We start from the raw sequence: 19,118 nt of genomic DNA, 5'->3' as shown, positions 1-19,118 counted from the left end.
TTTTTACTTTTAAAAGCATTTTTTCTACAACCTCTATGGCCAAAGAGGTTGTAAAAAAATGCTTTTAAAAGGCTCCTCTGACGATCCCAGCTGAGCCGCCCGATCATCAGAGGCTTTTTTTTTTTTTTACTTTTAAAAGCATTTTTTCGGCCAAAGAAAAAATGCTTTTAAAAGTAAAAAAAAAAAGCGAAATGATCACGTGGCTCAACTGGGCATGAGGGGGGCAGGGATTTTTGCTACCACCTGCTGCCATCACTACCGGATCAGGTAATCCGGTGCGAACTGGGAGCATTTCACCCCTGCTTTGGGGGTTTGACTGCATCTGATCATGGAGGAGCCGTGACCATCCGCAAAACCTTTGGCGCGTAAATTTCCTGACTTACTGCCTGATTGTCATTGAGAAGGCATTCCAGATGTTAAGTCTGGAAGGAGCCAGTTCTGCAGAGCCAGGCTTAATGCAGGAATCTGGGCTTCCACCTCACCTCATCCCCCAACTCAAGTTCCCTTAAGCTTCCTCCGCTCTTAAGTTCAGGTTGAAGGCGGATAGCAGGACCTCTCCTATCCAGTGGTCCAATGTTGCTTTGGCTTTGTGCCCATTCATATAATCACAGATGTTTTGCTAAAGTCGGAATGAGTTCCACCCTTCTCTTCTTTCCAGAATTTGGGTCCTTCAGGAGGAAAAGAAAAGGAGGCCAGGCATTCAGACGAGGGACTATTATGAAGAAGAAATGTCCTTAAGAATCTTTATTGACCAAATTCTAGAGAAAACCAACCCAGGTTGCCCTCTCTCTTGTTAGTGGGCATCTTGAAGGCATCTGAGCAAACTTCCTGGAAGCTTTTGAGCCAGGCTGTTTCAGTCTTGCCCATTTGGGGCATCTCTGCCCAGATGCTCCTTGTCTCCTTGGATGTGATCAGACACTGAGGATAATTGTCTTTTGTCCCAGAGAAGTTAGCCTCAAAAGACCCCTTGGACTTCTGTCCAAGTGGAAATGCCAAGAGAGAGGGGCACTCCGGGCACTATTGGGAGCGATTCTTCTTCCAAATTCTTTCCATAGAAACGTTAATGTTTTGTGTGGCTGGCATCTAATTTGGGAAGAAGGGAACAAACTAGAGAGTCCGAGGGAACTCACTATAAATAGTAAATCTCACAGAGGGGGGCTATTTTATGCTACAAAGGGTGGTTTGTTCTCCTTCTCTGCTCATTGAGTTGGCATGGAGGGCATGGAGGGTCTTTGCCCCATCCTGCTGCAGACAGGCTGGTTGTAGGGCTGGTAAACCTCTTTCTTGAAGCCCAGGACTTCAAGCAGGGTCCATTGCTGGACCCAGCAAGGGCAATATAAGAGGCTGGGCCTTCTTGGGGAAGTCTGTCTGTCTCACAGCATCTTTGGAGTGGCACTCTTAGCGTGCTGGGAAAGAACACCGATGGGCAGGGAGCCTTCGGCATCCGGAAAGGACTCAAACATCTCCTTAACTCAGAAGCAAGCATTCCGGAGATCCCAGTCCAAACAGGCTTCACCACAGCAGAAGCCTCGATGAAGGTTTAGCTGTTTGTTCCTGGATTGGCTAAACCGCAAGCGGGCAGGCGCACAACCAGAGCCAGGCTGTTTGCCAGCATTCCCTCCGAGGACTTCAAAGCCATCTGGAGAGGCGATTTCTCAAGACTGTCTCTGCGGCTTCTCTCCCTCTCTCTCTTTTCAGCTTGCTTTGTTCCCCAAATGGGTGCTTCCTTCCAGAACTGTTTCTGGAGGCTCTGGGACTCTCCAGTGGGCAAAAGACTTATTTCCAGAGGGGGGGGGAAAGGAAAGTGCATGTCCATTTCATTAGAGGAGAGTGGAGAGAAACAAACAAGTGTCCGGTAGAGAAGAGCTCCCTGGGAGTCCCCGGCACAAGGTTGGCTCTGCTTGGCCTGGGAAATTGAACTCAGGGGCTCCCGGTGCCACCTTCCACCTTCGCGCTGCTCCTAACAAGCCTCCACCATTTTCCCCAGTGGGGGGGGGAGGGACTGAGGATGGAAATACAGGCTGGGGGCTTAAGAGAGTTGCAAGCCAAAGACCTGGCAGCTGCATTCACACAATAGCTGAACTTGGGTAGGACTAAGATGGGGGCAGCTGATCCTGGGGTGCAAAGTCCAAAGGTGGGTTAACCTCTCTCAGGTTGTCTTGCAGCGGGCTCCCTTCACCCCTGATGTTCAGTCCTGGGGAGGTAGGCTGCTCCTCCGTGTGGAGGTTCCTCAGAGCTGCGGTTTCCAAGGAGGAAGAGGGAGCCTCTCCACGCCCCCTCTTCCTCCTCCTTCTGGAGGCAGATTGGGCAACTTGGCTTCTCGGAGGAGGCGGGAGGCTCACCTGCCTCGCCTCTCGGGTCAGCCCTTCCTTCCCCGGGCCTCGAAGGAGGCGGCGCTTCGGGGCTCCCGGCTTTGCTTTCGGCTTCGGCTCGGGAGCGGAGTAGGAGCAGGGCGCGTGGCGGCAGCATGAGCCCCAAGAAGGCGGTGGTAGCGGCGCTGGGCGCGCTGTGCCTGGTGGCCGTGGCGGGACTCGTCCTGCTTTGCGTGCCCACCAAGGATGTGCTGGACCCGCCCGCCTTCAAGGTAAGGCGCGCCCGCAACGCCGGCCACAGCGCGCCGCCGGGACTGGAGGCGAGGGGCTCCCCGCCGCCGTCCTGCGCCCAACGTCGGCGGAGCGCCAACCCCGCTCTCTTGCGCCCCTTTTGCTGGACCATACAGGAGCAGCGGAGTTGGGCGGGGGTCGGCCTGGGAGCCCCTCAAGTCCCGGGAATTGCGGGCAGGTGCGCGCGCTAAGGCTTGGGGCGCCTGAGCCGAGCGGATTTCCCTGCTCGGGCGGTGCTGAAAGCTTCCCCCCATTGGGGAAGGCGGCCTGGGGGCAGCCCCCATTCCCACAGAGAGGTCTGGCCTTGGCCTCGCTGGGATGCTGCGCAGCCCTTGCCGCTCACAGCTCCCAGACCCCGCGGGGGGTTTCGGCTTCCTGATGTTTTCTGAACCTGTTTGACTGGCACCAGCGGGAGGCTGACTGTGGGTGTATTTCTGGGGAAACAGAAGGAGCGGAGGAAGATATCTTTTCCTGGGTGGCATTTTGGGGGGTGCAGACTGCCCGTGTCTTGCAAGCATCCATTGGGGGCTCCCGACTTTTATATTCTGGCGGGAGGGGGGGAACGGAAGAGCCGCAAGAGAAGAGTCCGCTTGGCCTTCCGTTGTCCTTTGCAGCACCGGAGAACCGGGCTCCTGCCAGCTTCCGTGCTGAGCTCACTCTCCGCTCATCCCGACGGCATGGAGAGCTCGTTCCCCCTCCCCCAGAAGGGAAAGGCGGTCCGTGGCCAGGGGCTAAGCAGCCCGTCCGGCTATTGCTCGCTCTGCCCAAGGTTGGTTGTCTCTGTCGCTGGGGATTCTGCTTAGCGGGATGGGGCTCTCGGGAGGGTGGTTGCCCCCATCTTTAAGAGATGGTGACGCTGGAGGGGGAGAGAAGGAGAGAGAACAAGAAGGAGGAGAGGGAGAGAAGGAGGGGAGAGAGAGAGAGAGAGAGAGAGAGAGAGAGAGAAGAAGGGAGGGAGAGAGAAGGAGGAAGGGGGAGAGAGAGAGAGGGAGAGAGAACAAGGAGGAGGAGTGGGAGAGAAAGATAGAAGGAGGGGGAGAGGGAGAGAAGGAGGAAGGGAGAGGGAGAGAAGGAGGAGAGGGAGAGAAAGATGGAGGGGGGAGAGGGAGAGAAGGAGGGGAAGAGAGAGAGAAGGAGGAGAGAGAGGGAGAGAAGGAGGAAGGGAGAGAGAGAGGGAGAGAAGGAGAGGGAGCGAGGTGTGGGGTGGAGAAGGCTGGCTTCTGTCTATTTACAAAGCAATCAGACCCCATGACGATTTGGCAAAATTACATAAGCGGAGCGGAGACGGTTATTTTCTGCCCCAAAACAGCTTCCAAGCTAAACTTTCAACTGTGGGAAACCCCTCATGGATGGGGAGGAGGAGGTGGGGGCACCCACCTTTCTTTCCCTGAGGCATTTCCTAATTTTCAAAATGCTAATTGGCAAAAGGTCCCCCTCCCCCGCAACCCTTTTCCTTACATTTTGTAGCCTAGACCTCTCCCAGGTCTTTTGGACTGCAAACCCCATCGTGATGGGAATTGTAGTGTAACACGATTGTGGAATGTTACTCCGATCCTTTGGCAATCATTTTCTGCCTGGATCGTCCATGTGGACTGCATCCTTGGTTTTTTTAAAGGTGCTTTGCCTCTGTGCTCCATCTAGTATGGCAGCTTTCCCCGGTGGAATTCTGGGAGATCCAGAGCAGGTCTGGTCACCAAAGGGGGCACTTGGAACCGGGCAGATGGGCGGCTTGGCACCTGCATCAGGAGAAAAGGGTGAAGGTTGGGCCAGGGAGACGTTGCCAAACCGGTTTGTCTCTCCCAGGTTCCCTGCATGGATCGGCCTGGAATTCTGGGTGCATCATCGCAGTTCTTTTTCCAGTGCCAGGAGGAAAGGCCCCATTGTGGTGGGGGAGGAAAGAAGGGAGGGGTCCTAGTCTGGGACCCCACCAACATTGGCTCTGCATTGGGTTACGCATTATCAAGGGCAGCTTGGCACTGGGACAAGAGAAGGAAAAACCTGCTTTATGAGTATAAAGTAAAAGAATGTTGGGTTGGCTCCTTCATCATTCTCCCAAGTTTTGGGATGGGGGAAGGAAAGGCTTCAGCAACTGATCAACATTTATGCCATCTTCTTTTTATCTGGTTGTTTTGGAGGGGAATAGAATAGAATAGAATAGAATAGAATAGAATAGAATAGAATAGAATAGAATAGAATAGAATTCCTTATTGGCCAAGTGTGATTGGACACACAAGGAATTTGTCTTTGGTGCATATGATCCCTCTCTCTCCCCCCCCCCTCTCTGAGTACCTAAAAGAAAAGCCACCCCCTGCAGTTCCCGCCCCCTTCTAAAGAGGGCTGCTGTGAATTCTGTGGTTTCATTGAGCTATTTCTCCTCCACCATGTAAGAAGGGAAACCTCCATGCCCTGCAGCAATCTACCTGAATATTAAAGGCTGTGGGAGAAGCAACCTGCTTGCAAACTCTGAAGGGAAGAGGATCACTGGGACGCTGTTCGGAGCCAGGATGCTGGGTTTACAAACCAAGGGCTCTGGGTTGCTGGAAGGGCGTTTCCAAGCCTCCTCATTACCTTAAAGGGTAGGAACTGGTGCGCTTTTCCACTAGCACATCTCAGGGTCTGAAATAGCAGGGGGCAGGGTGGGACAAGCCCCCCCCCTGATGCAAATGATGTTTCCCTCCCCTCCCCTCCCCTCCCCTCCCCTCCCGGAGGCTGCTCAACAGTGCAGGCTGGCCACCTAATCAGGGTGCTAGATGTGGGAAGAGGAATGTGTTCATATGTGCAACTGGGGGAACGTGCTTGTTCCTCTGACACCACACCCTGGTTGTGCCTCCCACATTTGGCACTTCTTAAATCCCTGGAAGACCCTGCAGGGGGGGGGAGCTGCCAGCACTTTGAAATGCTGGAGATGGGCTTCCTGGGGGTGGGGGGAGGGGAGAGGGGATGGATGGATGGAGGAGGATGGGAGGGGCCACTCACTCGCGCAGGTTCCTTCTGTGCAGAAATCTCTTCTGTCTCTTGGAAAAGTTGGGGGGCTTTGGGGGAGGTAGGCATTGCTAGTGGCCTGGCCTGCTTGCTTGCTTGGAATTTATCCAGAATTTCAGGCCCAGAATTTATCCCGGCTGCCCAAAGAGCAGATCTACCTGCCTTCCCATTGAATAGCTTCTGGCTTTTTCCTCCAGCTTCAGATTTCACTCCCCCTCCATGCACTGGGAATCCTGTGAATGTGCCAAGTGTGATTTCATTGCCTCCCTCCAAGGAAAGGTCTGGAACAAGACAATCGGCAAGCCTGATGTTGCTTAATGGTTTCGTTTCTTGATTGGAATCCGGGAGAGGGGATTAAGAGTTTAGCTGGGAATGGGATGGTGGGGGTGGGGGAAGGTGGGCAGCGCAGGATCAGACCCGCTTTGGGGAAGGGTCTCATTGAGAGGGTCTCATGGGTGTCGCAGGGGGCAGCCCTTTCCTTCTCTAGCTCCAAACTCAGAAGGGCTGGCCCTGCAAAGTGCCACCAAGCCTTTGGGTCCTGACAGGCGCCTTCCTCTGGGTAGCTGGTGGGCAGAGAGCTCCGCCCCAATTCCCCTCCTGCCAGGGAAGCCAGCACGGCTCTGTATCTGTTGAGGCAGCGATGCCCATTTCAGGAGCGGTCTCCTTGGAGAACTGCTCCAAGGCCAGTTTTGCTTGCTTGGAGTGGTTTTAATCGGCCGTGTCATTCCTCCTGGGATCATCGCCGGAGTAACTCTTAGGGAACACAAATATTGCAAAAGTATTAAGTCTCTGGTGACAACCTCCCCCTACCCAAGGACCCGCTTCCTGGAGGCCTGAAGGATGGAGTTCTTTGGAGGGAAAGCAGTGCAGGAGTTTGCATTATCTTAGACGAGGGTCCTTGCTGAGGGCGGTGATATGTTAAAACGGAGGAGGAGGAGGAAGAATCCTGAGGTCCCTCTTTGCAGAGGCCACTGTCATGGCCAAACACACACACACACAAACACACACACACACACAGAGGCCCTTGGGTGTGCACTGACTTCTCTGAGCAATCTTGATGTGTCTTCAGAGGGAAGAAAGTCCCCCTTTGGAGTCCAGGGAGGGCCAGTTCAGCCAAAGGCCGAGAGGAATGTTCCCCATTTCCCCAGCACGGGCTGGTCCATTTCCTCCTTCAAGGATGAGGCTCTCCAGGTGCTGACTTTTGGGGTCCGCTGAAGGGGGGAGGCCTGTATTTTCCCCCGGGGGAGTTGCCAGCCTCGGGGGGGGGGGGGAGGCAGACTCCCGCCGAGTGACCTCCAGCCGCCTTCCACGCGTGTCGTAATGTATCTCTCTCCCATCTACCAGCTTCACCGGATGGTGAAGGGCTCCAGAAAAGGGCACCTGCTGAGCCAAGAGGCTGCCGCCAACTCAGTGCCATTTCCGCATGCGAGAGAGAAGTGAAAGTGGTGGGTGGGAAGGGGTGACTCAGTCCTTGCCTGCGTTTTGGGGCTTGAATTCCACGTCTCTGCAATTAAGCTAAACGGCGGCACTCAAATTATTTCCTGCATCCGGGATTGCTTGGACCCAATAATGGCCAAATAATGGAGGTAACCCGGGAGGGCTGCTTCGCCTTCACTCCGGGATTCTTCTGACCTCTGCACGGACCCCACCCCTCCTACATCTAGCTAATCTCAGCTCTAGGGGCCACGAGGGAAGGAAAAAGACTTGGCCCCCATGTTTTCCAGCCGATGCAGCAACTGAGAAATGCTTTGCAGCATAGGGGGGGTTCCCTGCATTACTGGTGGAGCGTCTCCAAGGGGAATTAAGTGTACAAAGGGGGCAAGTGGCAGTGGGCAGCATCCACAGATGATTGTCAAACCAGCAGAGAACGCAAACCGGCATTGAAAGATCCCTTTGGGATGGGAACGGGCAAAGGCTGTGGGTCTGTGTACGGATTGGGGTCTGAGGAGGCTGAATAGGCCAGACCGGTTCTCCCCTTCCCTCCTCCTCTGCATTGTGGGCTAATCTGCTCAGGAAAGGATCAAAATATCAGAGGTCACAGCTAGGAATCCGCCCCCCCCCAGCCTCCTCCCTCCCCCCCCAGCACATTCCTCTCTTTTGAAACACCTCAGAATGTTGTCAAACATTCTAGCTGTTTGCTTGGAAGGCATTGGCTCTAAATTGTGGGTCAACTGGTGCATTTTCTGGAGGGTGGGGGGATTCTTCCTGAAGGTTTTGGGGCTGGAATGACCAGGCCAGGGTGCTGGACTCTAGTAAGGAGGCGACTGCTCTCGATCCTGTTTGACCATTCAAGGTTCCCTGGTTAAACAGAAGGGGTACCAGGCAGGGAAGCTGACCGACTGGCTGTAGAGTGTGAAGATGTGGGGAGGGGGGATTGGAGGGGACAGCCAAGGATGGGTTTTAGAGAAGCTGCACCAGAGTTAGAAACTGGGAGATAATCCTCAGGGCTCAAGGACGGGAGAGGATCCTTACTGCAGAAAATAGGAAGAGATGAGGGTCCTGCCAGGGCAGCAGGGTCTCCCGATCACAACGGCAGACCTAAAACATGTTAGACACGGGACACGAGTCTAAAGAATGGAAATATTGCAGCCTTTGGAGCCTGAAAAATATTCTTTGGCTAAGAACAATAGCTTTGCTTGATACTTTTGCTCATTGGTCTCCACGCTGCAGAATTCAGACCTTGGGGGTCCCGGATTCTTCATGAAGTCTGGGAAGGGTCTTCCAGTCTGGGGCAGAGGAGAGCGAGGCACAATGCCCCCCCCCAGGAAGCCTCTTTGCTGGAAATTGGAAACTTGCTGGCCCATTGTGGGGTTTATTTTGATTTGTTGCTGGCAGAGAGGATAGATGTCTCCCAGGGCTGATCAAGTTGCTGCTTGTAGCAAAGGACTCGGTCCCAAGTCTCACCCTACAAATTTCTCCACCTGGAGCTGTAAATAACTGGGAGGCTTGGAAAAATATTTAGCCTGAGTTCTGCCAGATTCTGACTAAGGCGGGTTTCCTGTGTGTGTGACTAGATTAATACGTGTGTACTGCAGATAATGGAGGTTCAGCCAACCCTGTTGTTTTGCTCCATCCAGCGGAGGCCAAAATCGTAAAAGCATCTGATGCCTGCTAACCCTAACCCAAGGCATTTGGGAAGTGTCCCGTGGGAGAAGACCCTCCTGGTGTCTTTGGGGGCTGCAGAGCTGCAGACTAGCCGTGGGGTTAGAGAGACCCTTTGGCACCAGCCTGCCACTCTGTGCCCGGCTTCTGCCAGCCCGATCTTGCCTTGCCTTCCTGCAGCTCAGACCAAACTCTTGATTCCAGAAAGCAGCTTTGCAAGTCGACTTCTGCAGGATTCTTTGTTTTTTTTTTTGTTTTTTTGTTTACATTTATACCCCGCCCTTCTCCGAAGACTCAGGGCGGCTTACAGTGTATAAGGCAATAGTCTCATTCTATTTGTATATTTTTTACAAAGTCAACTTGTTGGGGGTCAGGGGGTGTCTCTGACAGGGGGTGTCTCTTGGTCTGGCAACTGTGGCCAGAGAAGGAGAGACCCCTTGCTCAAAACGTTTTGGGGAAGGGGCTCACAGGAAAGAAAATGGCAGATCAGGGATGAAATCCAGCAGGTTCTGGCTGGTTCTGGAGAACCGGTAGCAGAAATTTTGAGCAGTTCGGAGAACCAACAAATACCACCTCTGGCTGGCCCCAGAGTAGGGTGGGAATGGAGATTTTGCAGTATCCTTCCCCTGCCACGCCCACCAAACCACGCCCACAGAAGTGGTAGTAAAAAAAATATGGCAGATGTACCTTCACCCCAAATAGCCAGGGACCTGCTTGGCTTCTTGGGAAGGGGGAGTCCAGGCAGATGGATATGGAGGCAGCCCCTTATTGAGCAGAAGGAAAGTGGGGTCTGCCCACCTCCCACCCCCCAGGACCAGACCACAGGGAAGATCCCACCCTGTTTCAGTTCTAGATAAATGGAAACGCTTCAGATTACAGTGAAAGGCAAAGGATCAAAAGCAGGTTGCGCAACCAAGAATAACAAAAGGCGCTTCCCAACCCGGCAGGAAGAGGGGGAGAAAAGTTGGGGCAGGATCTCAGCAGCAGAACTTCAGGGCCTCGCCTGGAACTGAGATCCAGCTCAGCCAAGCTCTCTTTAGGGGTTCTGCCCCCCAAAGAGGGCTGGGAAGGTTCTGTCCTTTCTTGGCCTGGGGGTCCCATCAGCCGTCCTGCTCCGCCAGACTCCCGGCTGCGGCCCCTTAGCAGAAACCCCTGACTTAAAACAGGATTTGGGCCTGGGGGTGGGGGAACACGGGGTGCCCAGGCGTTCCCCAGAAGTCATGGATGAGGAGATTTTCTACCCTAAATCTTGAGGCTGTTCCCCAACAGCTGCACAAGGAAAGTGGTGGGGGGCTCACTTCGCTTGAAGTTTCCAATAGCCCTGCAAGGGGATTTGATCAGCACAAGAGGCGTCACCTTGTGCCCCCCCCTCCGACTCCTGTCTGTCCAGGGTGTCTTCAGATAAAACTGGGGACCTGACTGACGTTTCCTCCCCTCCCCAACCCCCCCAATTTCTTCTCCTTCTGTTCCTGTTCAGTATGGGATAGTTTTGGATGCGGGGTCTTCCCACACGGCCATGTTTGTCTACAAATGGCCGTCCGACAAGGAGAACGAGACCGGCATTGTCAGCCAGCACAGCGACTGCCACGTGAAGGGTAAGCAGAATCGGGGCTCTGCAGCCCCCGCCCCCTCCCCCAATTGTTGCCTTGTGGGAGGGGGCTCTTTGTCCTTCCAGGGACGGGGGTTTGCAGCTGGACTCTCCTAAAGGTTGCTGAAACCAGCGGACGGGGCTCCCTTCGTCCCCAGCGCTGGGGGAGGGCAGAGAGACTTTACTCTTCCTCTCCCCAATCCAGAGCCTCTTCTCGGCATGACAAAACTTGGGGCACAGCCAGGTCTGAAAGAGCCCAGTTTGGGCACTCTTGTCAAGGAGCAGAGGGCCTGTGTGATCCTGTGCCCGGGGAAGGCGAAGTTCAGGGTGACTTAGAGCTGGCATGAGCCTTGCTGCCAGATGAGGCTTGCGTTGCTGCTGGCAGAACAATGGCGTCTGGGCGGCCTCCCTCTTTCTTCTTTTGTTCCGTTTCTTTTCCCCCCCCTGGGCATCGGACAAAGAACTGGCACGGCCCACCTGGTTTAAGGCTGTGGAAAGAAAGAGGCGTGGTTCTTCTGGGAGGAGGGAGGTGGGTGTGCCCGCTGGGCACAGCTCGGCAGGGGGCCAGGGGCTTCTCCAAAGGCATGCGAGAACAGGAGCTGTTGCAAGGGGAGGTCATGCCAAGGCCTGGGCCCAGGGCCACCCTGGTTCTTTGCCTGGGCAGCTGGCAAGGGCTGGCGGCAGAGCCTTTGCAGCAGAGCGGTCTTTCCCAGCCTGGCCTTTTCCAGATGTTGGGATCTGAATTCCCAGCACATCTGGAGGGCGGGAGAAGGCACTGCCAGGAATCAGACCCTGGAATGAGTCAAACCGTGCCTGACTCAGCAAATCCTCCCAGGTTTCTGAGCTGCTGAAATAGCTTGTTCCCTTCCGTGCCTGATGAGAAGCCTCCTCTCCCCCACCCCCATTGGGCATGCTGGGGAGACTATGCCTCTCCCCGGAGGGGGATCCCGCCAGCCTGGCACTCAGGGCGGATGGATTTTGCAGGAGGAGGCATCTCAAGCTACTCCATGAACCCACCAGCAGCCGGACAGAGCTTGGTAGACTGCCTTGACCAGGCCCTGGAGGACGTCCCAAAGACGAGACACGGCATCACGCCCCTCTACCTGGGCGCCACGGCTGGCATGCGGCTGCTGAAGTAAGTCTCAGTTGACTTCCACCCCCAATGGTAAGACCCCGCTCCCCAGCCTGGAGTGGGGGCTGAGTTTGGCCGTCCTGTCCCCTTCTCAAGCTTGCTAAGGTAGCGGTGCCATCTGGCAGCGGCCAGTGCAATTCGTTCTGTCCATCTTCACTTGGGGTAGAACCGATTCCCCTCCCCCAATGTTTACACACTATATCTCTGTGTGCCCCACCCTCCCGGGTGACCCTTTCCAGGGAGTCGGCAGCCCCCTCCCTTGCAAAGAAGGGGTCACGCTGCAAACAGGAAGAAACAAACATCCCGTGGTCTGCCTGTGCGGACACTCCTCCCCTTCGCAGAAATAGTTGTGAGCGGGAGGGGTGAGACGAGCTGGAGCAAAATAAATGGGGTGGGGGTGGACCCTTCTTCCAAACAAATGGGATTGTCTGGGCTGCTGATGTTCACAACATGCCCTAGTTGCCAGCTTAATTCATGTTGTGGGTTTACCATCAGTGGTGGGTTTCAAATTTTTTTACTACTGGTTCTGTGGGTGTGGCTTGGTGGGTGTGGCAGAAAAGGATACTGCAAAATCTCCATTCCCAGCCCACTCCAGGGGAAGGATACTGCAAAATCTCCATTCCCAGCCCACTCCAGGGGAAGGATACTGCAAAATCCCCATTTCCTCCTGATCAGCTGGGACTTGGGGGGCAGAGAATAGATGGGGGCGGGGCCAGTCAGAATTTTTACTACCGGTTCTCCGAACTACTCAAGATTTCCGCTACCGGTTCTCCAGAACTGGTCAGAACCTGCTGAAACCCACCTCTGTTTACGATGCCTGGAGCTGTTCGAGTAGCTAGAGGGGGAAGAATCGTACAGCATTGATGTGGATGGGCCTCAAACGGACCCTGGGTTGTGTGAACCTACGAGGGCAGATTCTGGGTAGCTAAAAGAGCAATTCCAGAGGGAGAGGGGGAGATTCAACCCTAGCCCTGTTTCAAGTTGTAAAGTGTTTCATTATTTCTCTCTCTGTGTGTATGTGTAGCATTTCTAACCCGCAGGCTTCAGACAGCGTCCTTGAAGCTGTGACCTCCACGCTGAAGAAATACCCCTTTGACTTCCGGGGAGCCAGGATCCTGAGCGGAGAGGACGAAGGCTTGTTCGGGTGGGTCACCGCTAACTACCTTCTGGAGAACTTCGTCAAGGTAGGACCGTGGGGTTCCCTGCTCTTTCTCCGAATCGTGCGCCATTGTCCGGTCTTGCTCTGACGTCAAGCACAAGGTCACAGCCCGATTGGCCGTTGGTTCAGCTCCGTGACGTCACAGAAGGCTTGCCTTGTCTTCTCTTCCCAGTACGGGTGGATCGGGCGGTGGGTCCGCCCCAAGAAGAGCACGGTGGGCGCCATGGACCTGGGCGGGGCCTCCACCCAGATCACCTTCGAGACCACGGGGGCCGTCGAGAGCCCCGGCAACCAGGTGACGCTGAAGCTGTACGGGCAGAGCTACAAAGTCTACACACACAGCTACCTCTGCTACGGCATGAACGAGATCCACACCAGGTTGACTTCCAAGATCCTGAAGGTACGGACTGGGCAGGAGCCCCCGGTGGGTGCTTGTGTTGCAGGGACTGAGGCTGGGGGTTTATAGGGTCCCCTCGGCTGGGATTGGCTCTGGGAGGTCAGCGGGCAGAACGTTCCTGAAGGTGGGTGCTGCAAAGGGGCCCCTAAAACTGCGATGGAGGGAAAGGGGGCCATCTACCCTACCTTGGTGATGGCAGATACCAAGGGTGTGTGTGTGGGGAGGGGGTTTACCTCTCTCTTCTGCTTCACCAGCCCCTTCTCTATATTTTTCCCTCGCAGGCTAAAGCTTATGCCCTCCGACTGGAAAACCCCTGCTGGCCACAGGGCTTCAAACGCAGCTTCCCCATGGAAAGCATCTATGGGTCACCTTGCGTCATCTCCGAGAAGCCCCCCAACTACTTCCCCACGGCCCTGGTGAACATGAGCGGCTCTGGAGACCCTGCCCAGTGCTTGGCACACGCGGAGAGCCTCTTCCGGTTCACAGACTGCCCTTATTCCAGCTGCTCCTTTGACGGGGTCTTCCAGCCCCCCGTGGAGGGAAACTTTATTGTGAGTCTCGCAGATGGTGTGTGTGTGTGGGGGGGCCTGGGGCAGCCGCTGGAACTGAAGCAATGAAGCTGTGGGGGCAACCATCACTGGCAGGTTTCAAAGAGAGGCTGGGCAGCCATTTGCCTGAAATGGTACAGGGTCTTCTGCTCAAGTAGGGGGTTGGACTAGAAGACCTCCGAGGTCTCTTCCAACTCTATCGTTCTAGTTGGGCCTTCCTTGCCAGCCTCCTTCCTGCATAAAGTCCAGAGGACCTCAGCTTTCATGCCCCCCTTCCCCGCCCCCCGCATCAGCAGCTGCAAAGAATTCTCCACGCATTCCTCTTCCCTGGGCTGGGGAGCTTAATGGGCAAAAGGCCAGGAGCTCAGAACAGGCCCAGAGGGAGTCACTTTGGTCCCTGCAGAAAAAAGGCAGAGGGGGCAGGGCAGGACCTCCAGGAACCAGCCGCAAGATTCTGGGGAGGGAAGCGACTCGGCTACGTAGGATGTGAAGTTTTGTGCAGTGGTGTAAATGGCAGCCCCTGCAAGCCCCCTCTCCCAGGAAGGGTGGCTAGCTCAGAGGGTCTCCTGCCCAGGAGCGGCTTGTCCCCCTTCCCCACCCTATTGCACTGACCCTGCTAGGAGTAAGCCCCCCACCATCCTCCCCCCAGCAGTTGGGCAGGCCCTCATTTCCTTCTCTGAAATGTGAATATGATGGAATGAGAAAATGTCTGAAATTAGTCTCCTGTTTCTAGCAGGGGGTTGGACTAGAAGGCCTCTAAGGTCCCTTCCAGCACTGTTATTAGGTTATATTTTTCCCTCTTGGCAAGGATGGAGCGCTACTGCCCCCATGTGGGCGAAGAGAGGCATGACACCCCTTTTCCAGTTCAGTTTAGGGCCGGGTGTGCGCACTCTCATTCTTACGTAATTGATTCCCTGCTTGGCTTCCTTTCTCTTCCACCTGTGTCGGTCGGCCTGACTTTACCGTGTTTCTCCATTTTTTAAAAGTCAAGTCTCCCTCAAATTTCATTCATGCCTGTGGCAGTAATCTAGAAGTGGGGTACCCTGTTGCTTTTATGAATTCTTCTACAACTGCCCATTCAGCTACGCCCCTCCCCCCACCCTAGACCAAATCCCCCCCCCCCCAGCTTCATTTTTAAGAGAAATCAGTTTGGGCTGGCAACTGCTACTCCTTCCCTTTCTGAAATAGAAGTGAGATCTAGTATCCTATACGTCTGACTGTCTGTTTAAAAATGTATTGGCTCCATTGGTGATACCACTTTAAGGATCTTAAGGGAATTGCTCGTTCCCTCTTTTTCTTCTTCTTCCCTTCAAGGCTTTCTCTGCGTTTTTCTACACGGTGGATTTCCTCCGGTCAGTGATGAAAAGACAGGTAGCCACTCCAAATGACCTCAGAGAAGGCGCGGAGGCCGTCTGCACCACCCCCTGGAGTGAGGTGGGACCTTCCTTCACTTCCTTCAACCAAGGCCAAATTCTTTCAGCTTTGCTAGTCATGTCAACATCACTAGTCCCGTCTCCGCCACCCACCACCAACAAAGAACGGAAACCCTTTTTTAAAAAATGGGTTTAAACTTGAAATGGAGACTGCAGTGGCTCATGGGTAGGACAAGGGCTGGTAGCTTGTGGGGGGGAGTCATTAGTCTGCTGCCACCTCCAAACCAGGTCTCCCTCACAAGTCTGTTGTGAGAATTGAAAAGGGGAAGCTGGAATCATGGCGATTTCCTTGAAGTAGCTGCAAAAGAAGAAGATATCTAAAAGGAGTACCATGCTGGCTTCCACCCACGTCTGGGGCAGAAGGGACCCAAGATATCTCATTGCCCTTCATCAGAAGAACATGGGGTGGGAGACGGTCCGTCAACAAAGGCAAAAGGAAGCAGGAGAAAAATGGCTCAGCTACTTAAGGATAAGCAGAGAGGAAGAGAAGCGGTTGAGACGGGGTGGGTGGGGGGGATGCCCAGGAGGATTTGTGGGAGGAACCCCTGAAAATACGGCCTGGCCAACAATGAATTGCAGATGAACCCTCCAAGATCATCTATGACTGAATAAAGACATGATGATGATGATGATCAGAGGTGGGTTTCAGAGGTTCTGACCAGTTCTGGAGAACCAGTAGCGGAAATGAGGATTGGGAGGAAATGAGGATTTTGCAGGATCCTTCCCCTGGAATGGGGAGGGAATGGAGATTTTTCAGTAATCTTCCCCTGCCATGCCCACCAAGCCACGCCCACCAAGTCATGTCACGCCCACCAAGCCACGCCCACAGAACTGGTAGTAAAAAAAGTTGAAACCCACCACTGATGATGATGATGAAGAAGAACCCTCGGAATGAATGTGGAACAAATAATTGGTGGTGGTGGGCTGAATAATCTTTCTACCATCATGAAGGGGAGATGATGAAGTGTGTTTGTCGGGAGGGAGGGGGGGATGAGAGCAGCTGCTCTTTCAAAGGCCGAGACTCAGCCTGGGCATTTCTTTCTGCCGCTCCAGCTGCTGAAGAAGGGGCCACAGCTGGAGCCCCTGTTGCACAACTTCTGCTCGATGGCCACCTTCGTCTCGCTGCTGCTCACCCGGGGCTACTCGTTCAGCAACACCACCTTCCCCAGCATAGCCTTCCAGCAGAAGGTAAGGCTTTCCCGGGTTGCTTGCAGGGAAGAGGTGTTGTGACCCAGGCCCAAGTAGGTAGTAGGAAACTCAGTCAGTGTAAAAACAAACAAACTTTATTCGAACAGCTGAGAATTACTTCATTCTCAGCATAAAGCAAATTCCTCCCAACACAATTCCTCAGTCCTCTCACCAACCTTGGTCCAATTAGGCAAACTGCCAAAGGCCTTTCTTGACAAAAGTTCAGAAGACACCGATATGAAACAAATGCAAGAAGACGAAACTATCAACATTGTTTTCCGGCAAACAGCCCAAATGCCATTGCTGGTCTTTTAAGCCTTATGGGAGGGGCCAATCATCTCTTGGTCCCACTCCTGAGTCATCCTCTTTGCTTGAACTGCTCTTGCCTTCTGGCAGCTCTTCTCATGCGTGCATTAGGAACAGGCTCCTCCTGTTCCTCTGCCTCATTACAGTCAGCCTCTGGAGGCTCCGGAGTCCGCACCTCACTCCCCAATGGCCCTGGCCTCACCTCAGCCTCCGATGCAGAGCCCTCATTCGGGCCTTCCCCAGCCTCCAGGACTTCTCAGCCACATCACTGTCCGATTCCATTGCCAGCTCCGCAGGCTGCTGGTGGACCACAACACGAGGGCTGGGAAGGGCAATGGGTTCTGCAGTGGATGTGGGTTGGCTATGGATCCGGAGAGCGGCTGCCGGATTGGGGCACACAAGCCGAGGGAGTCTTTGTGCAATTGTGATTTTTTCCCCCTCTTTCGCAGGCCGGGGACACGACCATCGGCTGGGCCCTGGGCTACATGCTGAACCTGACTAACATGATCCCGGCAGAAGAGCCGAGCTTCCGGAAGGGCACCAGCTTCGGCCCCTGGGTCGGCCTCATCCTTCTCTTTGTCGCCATCCTTCTGGGCAGCCTGGTCAGCATCTTCTGCCTGCTGAAGTCCTCCAAGGGCCGCGGGGCAGTGTAGGCTGGCTCTCTCCCGCCCCGCCTTCCCTGGTCATGCACTGGGAACTCCAGCCTTTGGCCAAAACTCAGGAAGGAAGGAATTGGAACAAACGGAAGAGCCAACTCTCCAGGGAGGCAGACAGTGCCTGGCATGGATTGTGGGCATATACAGCTCAGCCATTCTCCTGCCTCCTTTTTCCACCCCTTCAAGAAAAAGGTGCTGCCATTGACAAGGAAATCTTCTGGAGACCTTCAATCTTTCATTTCTTCCTGCTTTGTTGTTAGACTCAGGAATTTCTAGCCGGGGGGCCTCTTGACCCAACAAGACGCTGCCCCCACCCCAGGACAAAGGACCTTGGGAGGAAATATCATGGACATCAGGAGGCCCCAGGGTCTTATTGCCTCTCAGCAGGCACCAGCCGCCTTCAAAAAACGGGAGTCCCTTAACAAGCAAATGTGTTTGTCGAAAAAGTGTCCTACGGAAACTTTAATGGGGCTCAGTCCCCACTGGACTCAAGTCCTTCACTGGGAGGCGGGAGAGGGAAATCACTTAGCCAAATGGTTCTAGGTGAGCTTAAGACTTTGGGGAGAGGTCTTTTGAGGCAGCCACGTGGACTTCTGACTGTCGGCCACAACTACAGGACTTCCATTCATGTACAAACCAGGTCTGGCTTGGCTTAGCTTCCGGAGATCCCTCTTTTAGGGGAACGGGAATCCAGCAAGCTGCCTTTAGCTCTGTTGCCGAGAGAAACTTCTTTTTTTCCGCTTAGTAAAGAGAGCTCCTCATTCTCACCCGCACACCCTCTACTGACCCCCTAGACCAAAGCACATTGCAGGAACAAGCCCTCCTTTGGAGTTTTCCTTGGCAGAGAGGTGGCCTGGATCCCCTCAATTTCTGGGAATATTTTTTGTTTGTTTCCCAATCTTTTCCAGAAGTTAGGAGATGACTTCCTTTCTTCCTGCAAAAAAAACAACCACCCAAAGTCTCTGTTACTTGCACACACCCCCATGTCACACCCATCCTTATGATTTATATTGATGGCAATCCTTATGATTTATATTGATATATTGACCATCAATTGTGTTGTAAATGTTGTACCTTGATGAATGTATCTTTTCTTTTATGTACACTGAGAGCATATGCACCAAGACAAATTCCTTGTGTGTCCAATCACACTTGGCCAATAAAAAAAAAACACTATTCTAATTCTATTCTATTCTATCCATGAGACAACAGATTTCAAACCAGGTCTCACCCAAAAATTAAGAATAATCCACAGCTGAATTTATATTTTTGAGTTTATTTTGGGTCCTTCCATTTCTTAGTGTACAATACAGATATAGCAAAGTTGTCTCTTCTGAAATTGTCAGGATTGTAAACAATCCTTTAAAATATACTTAAACACAGGCGCAATAATTGAATCCAGAGGAGAGATGCCCAAGTTAGACGATTCCTGCAACAAGCGTTTGGGGCACAGAGGCCGCAAAATTGCAATTTTCCATTATTGTTCCTAGGAATAAGTCACACAGGGAGTAATGAGATTTATTTCTGAGTTGAAGTTTGCACTGGTGACAGTAGTTTCCCCCCCCCCCCCAACGTGTGTGAATTTGAGATGAAGTCAGGATAACTGTTTTTATTTTAATGGCACACTGTTGTAGAATATTTAAAAAAAACCAACATTATCTAGGATTTGGGGAGGATTTTTTTTTTTGGCTCTTCTTTACCTTGATAGTGCAACAATATTAAAGCCTCCCACAGTTGGCTTCTGCAAAAAAAACAAAAAAATAAAAATAAAAATAAAAAACAGGGTGGGGTGGGATTTTTAAAGAAAAGGAAGGGGGTGGGGAGTTTACTACTGTTGGCAGCTTCCCACCTCTTGTTTTGATCCTCAGTTCCCACCAGCGTGTCTTTCTTTCCTTGTGCTTTTCTTTGGTGCCCTGGATTGTATTCTGCCTGTTTTCCATGTAAAGAAAACAAAGTGATGCTTGCCTTAAAGAAATCAGAATAAAAGCTCGCTTAGCGACCGACCCCATTTGGTCCATTTTACT

The 19,118-nt window shown here is 53.4% G+C and overlaps 1 protein-coding gene across 1 annotated transcript; it reads left to right on the top strand.

The window, feature by feature from the left end:
* Positions 1 to 2,375: 2,375 nt before the first annotated feature.
* ENTPD2 (ectonucleoside triphosphate diphosphohydrolase 2) lies at positions 2,376 to 19,094 on the top strand. The gene is made up of 9 exons (XM_058159252.1): positions 2,376 to 2,584; positions 10,165 to 10,282; positions 11,260 to 11,410; positions 12,432 to 12,591; positions 12,739 to 12,966; positions 13,245 to 13,514; positions 14,826 to 14,945; positions 15,998 to 16,132; positions 16,888 to 19,094. The coding sequence occupies exons 1-9, from the start codon at positions 2,468 to 2,470 to the stop codon at positions 17,089 to 17,091; spliced, it is 1,503 nt and encodes a 500-aa protein (XP_058015235.1). The 5' UTR covers positions 2,376 to 2,467; the 3' UTR covers positions 17,092 to 19,094.
* Positions 19,095 to 19,118: the final 24 nt, after the last annotated feature.

Source organism: Ahaetulla prasina, chromosome 16, assembly GCF_028640845.1.
Source record: "Ahaetulla prasina isolate Xishuangbanna chromosome 16, ASM2864084v1, whole genome shotgun sequence".
Lineage (NCBI taxonomy): Eukaryota > Metazoa > Chordata > Lepidosauria > Squamata > Colubridae > Ahaetulla > Ahaetulla prasina.
Note: the sequence above shows the minus strand (reverse complement) of the source record. Positions and strands in the feature narration are given on the sequence as shown.